This window comes from Argentina anserina, chromosome 6 (genome assembly GCF_933775445.1).
Source record: "Argentina anserina chromosome 6, drPotAnse1.1, whole genome shotgun sequence".
NCBI classification, from domain to species: domain Eukaryota; kingdom Viridiplantae; phylum Streptophyta; class Magnoliopsida; order Rosales; family Rosaceae; genus Argentina; species Argentina anserina.
In genome coordinates, this window is record NC_065877.1 from 34,960,366 (window position 1) to 34,972,013 (window position 11,648).

The window sequence follows — 11,648 nt, forward strand, 5'->3', positions numbered from 1 at the left end:
ACGTATTCATGTACGTATACGTACGATTTAAATGTAAATACAAATTCAGTAAATAAAATTTACTAAATTACCCTTTTACAAAATTACTTTTTACATTTACTGAAAGTAATTTATATTTACATTTACTGTAGGTAAATTTTAATTACATTTACCGTAGTAAATAAAAATTACATTTACATTTACCGTACACAGTAAATTACCAAAATACCCTTCTGTCAAAACTGTTCCCACCACCGCACGTGGCGGCGCGTGTGGCACACGCGCCACTCACTGTGGCAGCGCGTGAGGCACACGCGCCGAACCCAGGGACGGCGCGTAGCACGCCTCCGCCGCCCCATTTCTCTCCCTTTTCCCCCCCTCTTCTCCGCCACGGCCTCACGCCGCCTCCTACTCTCCCCACGCACTCCCACGCGCCGCCTAGAGCGGCGGTAACCGCTCTTCTTCCTTCCACCTCCGATCTCCAACATCTCCACTCCAAATCATCCAAAAATTCACACACACAACACACAAATCATGCTAAACTAATCCCTCACCTCAAACAACGTTTGAACCGTCGGATTCGTCGCCGATTGTGTCAATTTCTTGCGGAGGTGAGTCGTCGTGTCTCTCCCTACGTTCGTAGATGGCGCCGTGCCTTGAGGGTTGATGGAGGTGCACCTGTGTTGCACCCTAGCTTCGTCAAAGGCAGGCTTGTACGACGGCGGTGTGTTGCAGAGAATGGAGAAGCACGGTGACGATCCACGACGATGAAGGGAGGCGCGTCTTGCCTCGGAGGGGACGCAGTCGAGCTTGTGGTGGTGTGGCGACCGGCGGTGAGAAGCACGGAGCCGGAGTTCGTCCGATCTTGGAGGGGAAATTTCTGAAGGAGGGGGTGAGGGTTTCGGGGAGAGAGAACAGAGGGAGGCGGAGAGAGTGAGGAGAGAGAGAGGGATTTCCACAAATGGAAACCCTAAATCAGAAAAGTTCTTTATATACTCGTTCCCAAAATCGGAAACTAACTTCCGACGTTAATAACTTTTCCGTACGACGTCCGATTCGAATGCGTCACATACTCACGAATTCGTATCGACGAGCTCTACAACTTTCGTGAAGAAAGTTTTCGCAACCGAGCGATGTAATAAAAGTCGATATATACGTTGCGGAAACGTAACGTTTTTCAATTTAACGTTCCGAGAACGTATCCGTCGCTCGTTTTATAACGTCGCAACCAATCACTTCCAAACATAATAAAATTCCAAATTTTTTAGAATTCAAATTAATTCAAAATCGTATTTGAAATTTAGGGTTATTACAGGATCAGTGGCGGATCCATATACAGGCCGGTCTTGGCACTTGCCTTGGCTGAGTTTTTACTTTTCCTATGATCATACAAGTTAATTGTAGGTAAACATGAAAAAATGGCAGAAAAAGAGAGAGGAAAAACCAGTTGAATTTGGGGAAGAAAAAAAACTCCCAGCATCCTTTTGTTCACAAATTATAAGAACTACATTGTCTTATTAAATGGTAGACCAATTATACTCATTTTAGAACTTAATTAGAGGGAGAAAAAAAAACTTTAACATATTTCTGATTGAAGAGTTCATTAATTAGCAAACACATTCGTAATTGAGCCCTAGCTTGCACTTATTTAGAATACGTTCATTTTAAAAAATAGACGAGTTGCAATCCTCAATTTTTTTGGTATTATATTTAGATTTTTGAGTCTGATAAATCTGAATTAAGACTCAATTGTCATATCAAAAACTAGTGTGTATTTACCTATTCCTTTATTAGTTGTTGCATTTTCTTTTAATTTATTTTTAATTAACATTATTTTTATTTTTATATTTTACTAATTAGTATAAGAATTGCCTTGGCTGATCGAAATTTTTGAATCCGCCACTGCCCGAATGGCCTAATTTGCCAAATGTCTGCCCTTCGCGCAAAGGTAGGTAATTGTCTCCATGTTTCTAATTAAGATACAGTTTTACGTTCTTTGTTTTCTAGAAGACGTTATAGAAATGTTTTAAAAAGTCGATCTGTTAAGAATGAGATGAAATTGATTTAATTGTAATTATGTATATACAATTTTGCAGGAATGTATCGTTTAGTACTGTAATTTCAATGTTGTCTAAGAACAAAGATAAGTATCATTTCATATATAGATCTAGCTTATTTAATTTGAATACATCGATCAAGATCTCATATTTCCCTTTCTAAGTGCACCGTCAACTGGTAAACTATTAGTTAGGACATATTTGGTTCAGTATGTATACTAGAAAACATATATACGCCCTGCTAATGTGTCGATGACTGGCTGAGCTAGGTAGCTGCTTAATTACTTCGTTCAATCCCTTAAAGTTTAAAGTGCATAATTGGTTGATGATCGAGACTAGCGATCAACTTTTTTTGTTTGTTTCAAAATGTCATCGGGTTTAATATGTATAGTTAAAGAGGGTTAGTGAAGTACTATAACAATCCCTAAACAAATCTATATATGAAACAATAAAAGATACACTAAAGATCTATCTTTCATGGGCAAAGGAGCCTAATTTGTACTATATGTATACACAAATAAAGAAGTATTTGATAGCATGAAGTCACTCCTCGATAACAGATATCGTGTTTCTTTCCTTCTTTTCTTTGCGGCAATATTTTTCTTTGGAATGAAGGTACCTCTAGATGATCCTATATATTCATACCAACATGAACTCGATCGGAGCCTACAAAGTAGATCTCTACTTATCTGGTATATTGAACTTGGGAAACCCCAAACGTCATCGATCGTATTTTGTGTGTGCGTATCAGTTCATGACTAGGTAGCTCTCTTCATGATGTTACAAAATCTTCCGAAGGCCGGAGTTGAAAACAACCGTCCATGCATGCATCTGAAGGACTCAGTATATATGGTACTGTTTATGATGCATGCCAGTCTCTTAGAGAAGGATCGGAAACTGATCGATCAAACGTACAGTACGTATCAGAAGGGAGTAGAAGCAATAGATGATGAACGAAATTAATCACAGATGGAATCATGGAAAGTAGTATTAAAGAACAAAATCGATCATTACCTCAATCAATCTCAGGTCAATGCATCAGAAAGAGAAATGTGAGCAATCAATCCAAGGAGGTATCTCGAAACTATTGGCTGTTTGCCTGTTAGATAATAGTTACAGTACAAGGTTTTGGAATAGAAAAGAAACAAAAAAGATCCGAAATATGGAAAATGAATGAAGTAAAATCTAGCTAGCTAGTTTTCCTTCCCTGACGACATGCACATGAAGATTCTGTACAATAGATGAAATCTATCTGCAAAGGTTGTCAACGTTAAAAAGAATCATTTCTGAGGCCACCGAAGAGATATTGCCTTGTATTAACGCCACATTAATTCTAGTTAAAACAAGATTTAAATATCTCATAAACCAACTAAAGGACAGCCACAGTTTTATATGAAAGTTTTGTTTCATTGCCAGCAAACAAAGGAATGGAAAGCTTGGATTGTACGTTAATTCCATAGGAATGGGTACATAACTATATATAATAAGAGGTAGTTAAATTTTTAATCGACTAATCACTATTAGATTGAATATAACTTCGTCGAAGTCAGGGTTATGCGAATTCGATCGAACTTATTCAGAACACCAAAGTTTAAGTGGACCAGTTATTCAGTTAAACACGTGGTGAAATCTGGACCATTCGTTTGATCCAGCCGTTAATCAAGCCTTACTTTTTTCAAACAGTCAACATCCTACAGCCGGAGATGTTCAAGAAAAAAACCGAGAAGAATGTGTGTTCTGGCTTTTAAGTTTAACATTCCCAGATGGACTTATGGGAACATACCCAGATGAATTTAGGTTCTTCGATCTTCACAGAAGATTACTCTTTCCTAATGAACCCACCCCACCCGCCATTCTAGCTCGATTCAGCTCTCATCCTCGTAAGGCCACAGAGAGTCGAAGGGAGAGAAGAAGAAAATCAAGATCTGCACGCAGGGATCGAGCAATTAAATTGGGGTCGGGATATTCTTCATCATAATCGATTACGAGAATCACCATATCAGATCGGATATGACTAAAACTGATTATGATTGATACATAGCGAACATAGGAAAATAATTGAAAGAAATTGCTGAGTTCTGCAATTGTAAAAATGAAATTGGTGAGGTTCTGGAATTGTACGGATCATCTCCTTAATTGAACTAAAATCAATCCCAAACTCTTAACTATCTGGTATCATAAGAAATGAACTCCAAGCCTAGTTCTGTGAAGCACCTTATGCGCCTCAGTTTGGAATTCCAAATTTCCAATCAAAACAAGAATTAATCGAGTTAACATCAACCACTGTCACCCACAAATCCTTAGTGAATTTCCATATTTAAATGCTGAAAGCAAGATCCACATGATCATCATCACCGTGAGGGGCATTACTGAAATTATTTTATGCATATTTCATGAGCAGATCCGGATTTCTCGTTCGATTAGCACGAGTTTGGTTTCAAATTAAATAGAGCTTTATATCGAAGATTTCTAGGATTAAATCTAAGGCTCTTTCCTCTTTTCAGAATTATATGTAGATAATTTTCCGGGTCTTGAAGAAATAAATGGATGATGGTTTCAATATGAGGAGCACAAAAAAAGATTATATAAAAGAAACTAATAGAAAGAAGACTCCTGAGGGGAGAAAGAGGACTGGGGAAAACAGAAGGAAGATGATTTGGGAGACTGACACAGTAGCCGAAGAATGTAAAAGGAACAAGAAATGGGAGAGTTTTTTTTTTTAAGTTAACAAAGTTACACTCTTGTTAAGTGGTGATAAGTTGAACCGATGTGTCATCATAACATTGGAGGATAGAATTAGGACAGGAAAATTATGGCACAGGTGATTTCGGCCCCAAGAACACAACTGGAACTTGATGCCTGAATAAGCTCCCCAGTTATTATGATTAAGCATCAGCTTACTTGCATAAGCTTTTCTTTCTCCAATGAAATTTGCATAAGTTTTCTTCCCGAACTAAATTTCAAAATTTGTATTCAAGTTCGTTTGGGCCAATCCATGAGTCCATGACTTTTACCGGCCTTCCTAAAACAATTCTTTATGTCGAATAATTGGGCTATAGATTATTGGACTAGCATGTTTTTTTGAAGATCGACAATATATTAGAACCAAAGAGATTACATAGCGTTGAGGAATGGGCCGGGTTGGGCCGGGCCGGGCTTACTAATAAAATCGAGGCCCACGGACCCGGGCCTTACGGGCGATACAGATGAAGAACCACCTGACTACATTATCAACTGTGATGGAGAGATGGAAGAAGTAGGGTTGTACTTCAACCCTAAAATTGACATGGTTAAGCCAAGGTTCAAGTTGGATATGATGTTTGCTAATGTTCAAGTATTGAGGGATGCTATTAGGGAGATGGCTATACAACGGGGTTGGGAGTATAGCTATGCGAAGAATGATAAAATTAGATTGAAGGTTGTATGCAAGTATGATGGTTGCCCTTTTCTAATAGTTGCTTCCAAAATGCAACATGAGGATACACTAAAGATCAAGACATGGATTCCGAAACATAAATGCATCAGGAAATTTAACAATAGTATGGTAAGGCTAAAAGCTTTGGTGATGAAGTTCAAAGATCGAAATTGCCCTTAACCCGGATTGGAAATCGGGTAATTTATTGTCTTTTAATCATTGTAACAGTCTGTAATGTTTCAAAATACTTACCATTTTTCATTTGATAATGTTACATACTCACTTAAAAAGACCATGTCATATGAGATTAAAGCAAAAGTTTCAAGACAAATGACATACAAGGTCAAATGCGTAGCACTGAGGGAGATTGAGGGTTCCATCATAGCTCAGTTTTCAAGGTTAGAAGACTATGAGAATGAATTAAATAGGGTTGATCAAAATACTACAGTAGATATACGATATGAATTTATCAACGAAAATAAGGATATGATCTTCGAAAGAATGTACATTTGCTTAGGAGCTTTGAAGAATGGGATTAAAAAGTGGTTGTAGAAGTGTAATTGGCTTGAATGGTGCATTTTTGAAGAGTGTATTTAGGGGACAACTTTTGATTGCTGTTGGATTAGATGCAAACAACTACAGTTGGATTATTGCATATGTCATGGTTGAAATGGAGACCAATGACTCATGGATATGGTTTCTCAAACTTCTGTGTAATGACTTAGATATCAAGGAAGATGGAGCATGATGAGTTTTCATTAGTGACAAACAGAAAGGTCTAATTCCAGCATATCAAACAGTGATCCAAGTGCCCATATCAGATTTTGTGTAAGGCATATGTGGACCAATTTCACAAAACTTTACACTCGACAACTTTACAAGAATCAAATGTGGAAGTGTGCTAAAGATACTACAATGCCTTACTATCTTGATGACATGGAGAAGATGAAGGATCTCGATGATAAAGCTTACGAAGGGATGACACGTAAGTAAAACCAAAAATTTTAGGACTCTAAATTTGATTACAGTTACGGTGATTGTTTTGTAGCTTCAAAATATAAAATTTTTACTTACGTTACTGTTTTGCAAATGAGGATAGGCCCCCAAAATATTGGTGTAGGGCATTCTTTAACACAACTAGCAATTGTGACATTATGGACAACAACATATGTGAGAGTTTCAACTCTTGGATAATGGAGGCTAGAAAGAAGCCACCTGTCACCATGTTTGAAGAAATAAGATAGAACCTTATGAAAAGAATTCAGTTGAGAAGATCAAAAATGGAGAAGCATGAAGACCACATTTGCCCTAAGCCGAGAAATACTTTGGAGAAGAACAAGATCAAGGCTCCCACATAATGTACTCCAACTTGGAATGGTGGTGATGAATTTGAGGTTGGCAATGTTGAATGAAGAACACATACGATCAATCTAAGACTAAGAACATGTAGTTGCAGAAGATGAGATTTGACTGGCATTCCATGCAAATACGCAGTTTCAACCATCTATGATAAGAGAGAAGACCCAGATGATTATATTGCTCACTGTTATTTGAAGAAAACTTACATGTTTATCTACAACAACTTCATCATGCCTGTCAATAGTATGGACATGTGGACAAAGTGCGGAGAGCCAGCAATTCTACCTCCGTCATATTCTAGGCAGTCTGGTCGGCCAAAGACTAGATTATTCTACTGAGGGTAAGTTGGGAAGACAACAAAGATCCCTTAAATGTAGCAACTGTCACCAAACAAGCCATAATGTGACAACTTTTCAAATACATTTGGCTCCAAAGGAAAGTAAAAAGAGGAAGGCAAACAATGAAGCATGTCAAGAGTCTATTCAGGTATATTATACTATTTTTTCTTTTTGAAATAGATACTTCAAATTATAATATACTAGTTTATAACTAATCTCAATGAGGAAGAGAAGCTTAATTGTGTTCTTGCTTGTTGCAACCAAAGAAAAGCAAGCCAACTCCCATGACTGTAGATGAATTGAGGAATAAATTAAGAGAGAGAACAGAAGTTCAAAAGGTAAAGCATCGTTATTTTATCCCTCAAACTTATTTAGAGTGATTTCTTGTTGGAACATGTTTTCTGTTATTTGATATCCATGTGTTGTAATGTTGGGATAAAAAAATATGTTGATGCCAAAACTACAAAGTTGGCAGCAAATAGGGCTATTGCTGCAACTTCCAGACCACCAACTTCACGACCAAGGCAAAGTGCAGCTGCTACAACTTCCGGGCCAAGCCAAACTGCATCTACAACTTCAACAAAAGTATCACATATGATGAGATGGAAAGTAGTTTGTTAGCTCTAGTCTTATTTACGATGATTAAAGTTGAAAATTTATCATTATAACAATTTATGATGAATGTATTGGTCCTTTCTACTAAGCTACTGCTTTCTAAACTTAGTTCATGAGGTAGCAATTTTTAACGGCCACATTAACAGACTAACAAAGTAAACTGACAGAGTGACTATTAAGAAGGAAAATTGTTACTATAGGGACTATTCAGATTAAGATAAATTTTTTTGGACTAAACAGATTACTAGTTAAAACTACAGGAGTTTGCCCAAAAAAAATATCAAACCGACAGAGTAGCAAGTAAATTCATTTGAGAGTTTGAGACCTTCATGTAAAAACTAGACAGACAAAAAAAAAGGAAGATACGAGAAAAGTTTAATGAAAGCATAGAAGCTAGAAAATGTTGAGCTTTTCAGTTCGAGACAAGTACCGCTGATCCATTTGGCACATTTATCTTATCGCAACTGCGAAACCAGGTTCCCAGCCAATCGGATCATACACAACTCCGGCACCGACCCAAAAACCAAACTTCCACGTTCTTTCAACGCCATTGAAACCAAGCTCAGCAGTTCCTTCTTCTCCTCTCATCACGATCGATCCAGACCCAGGTATGCAAGATTGTTATGATTTCTCAAATGAACTTCTCAAATTCATAAACTTACATTTCTGGGGTTTTCATATTGAAGAATCATAAACCGTAGTGGTGTCTATTAGCGCTGAATCTAATGTGATCATTCACATGTTAAAGATGCAAGCTTTCACTACATGTTAGAAGCATCAAGTTTATTGGGACCACATGGATGGTGGCTTTGGCTTCTATCTATGTTGTGATAATTTTTCTTATCCCTATTATTGGTTCCTTGAGCATAACCTTGATACAAGTTGAAATTTTGATTGATTGGGAATGCATCCATTGTGCAATCGAAATACTTGTGTTACTCCAAGTAGAATGTCCTAGTGATTCTTAGATTACCAATTAGGCTGTACTGTAAGCTTGTTATTGTTGTGCTTTACTTTTCCCAGGTTCTGTAAGTTGAGTTTGGAAGAGGGTTTGAGACTTTTGAGGAAAATGTACCCTGGTGGTTACACTGCTGAAGTTACGAGCTTATCCACTAAAGCCACTGAGAAGGATGTTTACGATTTCTTCAGTCACTGTGGGGCAGTTGAACATGTTGAGATAATGAGGTAGAGTTCATCTGTCCCTGATTCTAATTGCTGAAGTTCACTACTTTTGCATTTTTATTTGAGTGATTCTAGGGGTATTGCGTTTAAATATTGACTATGTGTTTGTTTGTCCACCATAAACTCATTGAATTGATCAGAAGCTGTTTGTTTATTGAAAATGGTAAAAAAAAAAAACTACCTTTGCAATGCCTATTTCATTTGCTAAGCTTAGGTTATTGGCTCAGTTAGCACCAGTATTTGCAAGTCATCACATTGGCTCAGTCGTGATCACTGCTGTTTGTACTCCTGATTTCTCCTAATGGCCTTGCCCTATAGCCATGGAACCATAAGGATCAATATTTATGAATAGCAGTAAATTCATTCCCTGTGATTCTACCGATTTCCATTCGACAAATGAATGGTTTCAATAAGAATGCATACATACACACACATATATATATATATATATGTATACAGAGCTTCTCGGCTGCGGACGTCCGCACGGTGCGGAATCGGCGATTCCGGCCACCGGCGACGCGCAACGACGGTGCCGACCAGCACAGCCGCACTCCACTCCTCCCGGCGCTCATGTATGTGCCGGCCGGAGCTGCAGTGCCGGCGTGGGCCAGCCGGAATCTCGAAATTTCAAATTTCTAGGCACCGTGCGGAGATTTCGAGATTCCGGCTGCCGTAGGCCGGCGCTACAGGTCCGGCCGGCACAGACAGGGGCGCCGGGAGGAGGGGAGTACGGCTGTGCTGGTTGGCGCCGTCGTTACACGTCACCGGTGGCCGGAATCGCTGAATCCGCACCGTACGGACGGTGCAGACGTCCGCATCTGAGAATTTATGTATATATATATATATAATTTTATGGCAAATATGAGCATCTGTCATGAGAAATCTTCCATTTGAAGGACAAAGTCCCAAATATTGAATGTTGAAATCACAAGTTTAAGTACGTTTGATCATAATGATTTGTGTTTGTGATTAAATTGTTGACTTCATTGTTGGAAACAGGTCCGGCATATATGCCTGTGCTGCATATGTGACATTCAGAGATTCTTATGCTCTTGAAACTGCTGTATTGCTCAGTGTAAGCTGTTGTTTGCTCTTACCTTGAAATGCTTCCTGAGTTGAAAAGTTTGCTCTCTGAACTTACATTAACCTGAGTTTTGGTCACGTTCTATCATTACGAGAGCTACTATATGTGATTAGCTGTTGATGTCCAGAATAATCAGCTTAAAATTTAGAATTGTATAACTTTTGTTGATCACTCTTACCTGAAAATGCTTCCGGAGTTGAAAAGTTTGCTTCTTGAGCCTGCATTTAGAATTGCATAACTTCGGCCATAAAGTGAGATGCATTTAGTTGGGGTAACAGATTGGCAGCTCAAGTTTTCTTGCAATCATTCTCCATTATATTCTTTCAAGTATTGGGAAATTGATCTTATAAGGATGAAAGACCATCTGTTACTTAAAGAATCATGATAACTAATCCTCATCAAAATTCATGTTGCTCCTTTAATTGTATCAATTTGACATTCAGCTGACATTAATAATGCCTCCTCTGTGCCAATTGCCCGAATCGAAGGATGAACTTTCAAATGTTTGGTGCGAAGTGACCACTGAGTTTTTGTTTTATCCCTTTCTTTGAAAATTTCAGGGAGCCAGAATCGTAGATCAATGTGTATGCATAGCACGCTGGGGAAATTATATTGATGAAGTTGATCCTTTGAATGGTCCTGCATATAACTCTGAAAGCCACAATAGCTCAACGGTATGTGACAAAGCCCTATGTATTGAATCGGCTCACTTGCAGGTTCATACCAAATATAATGCTTTGGAACTTTAATTATTTGTTGATTTGTGAAATTTACTAAATGGTTAAAGTATGTCTCTGAATATGTGATGTTGAAGCTCAGATTTCGATAATCTACTTTATTTCTTAATATGCATTGGGTTTGTATCTTATTCTTACTCAGATAACCCTTTTTAATATTGTTCCAGGCTTTTCAAACTAGCCAGTTCATTTCTAGCCCAGGAGAGGCCGTAACTGTTGCTCAGGAAGTAGTCAAAACAATGGTAGCCAAGGGATATGTTCTTGGACAAGATGCATTAATCAAGGCCAAAGCTCTTGATGAGTCCTATCAAGTATCAGCAACTGCAGCAGCCAAGGTCTATGAGCTTAGCGATCGAATAGGGCTCACCGAGAGAATTCATGCAGGCAGGGAAGTGGTCAAGTCCGTAGATGAGAACTTCCACGTTTCAGAAATCACGAAAACAGCTGCAACTGCTACCGGTACGGCAGTAGTGGTAGCGGCAACAGTTACCGGGAGAGCAGCTTTAGCAGCAGGAAGTGCTGTAGTGAACAGCAGCTACTTTGCCAAGGGAGCTCTTTGGGTTTCAGACATGCTGACTCGCGCAGGCAAAGCTGCAGCTGATTTGGGCAGTCATGACAGTAAATAAGGAACACATTTTCTCTAGTATGTTCATCTGTATCAACCGATATCTTCACTTTCATATATAAATAAAAAAAAACGATATCTTCACTTAAGATCAATAATCTGATAAATGCCAGCATTGAATATAGAAATTGTCTCTCTAAATTCCTCCATCTATCTGAATATTTGTACATTAAACAATATTGAAATTTAGTAAACATTGTTATATGAAATCGGAGGTCAGTCTAAATCGTCTTGACCATGAATCAAAATGACTTATT

The 11,648-nt window shown here is 38.3% G+C and overlaps 1 protein-coding gene across 1 annotated transcript; it reads left to right on the forward strand.

The window, feature by feature from the left end:
* The first annotated feature begins 8,087 nt into the window (after positions 1 to 8,087).
* Positions 8,088 to 11,448, forward strand: LOC126798570 (binding partner of ACD11 1). Its single transcript, XM_050525579.1, has 5 exons — positions 8,088 to 8,371; positions 8,787 to 8,948; positions 9,945 to 10,020; positions 10,590 to 10,703; positions 10,934 to 11,448. The coding sequence occupies exons 2-5, from the start codon at positions 8,833 to 8,835 to the stop codon at positions 11,390 to 11,392; spliced, it is 765 nt and encodes a 254-aa protein (XP_050381536.1). The 5' UTR covers positions 8,088 to 8,371; positions 8,787 to 8,832; the 3' UTR covers positions 11,393 to 11,448.
* The last annotated feature ends 200 nt before the right edge of the window (positions 11,449 to 11,648 follow it).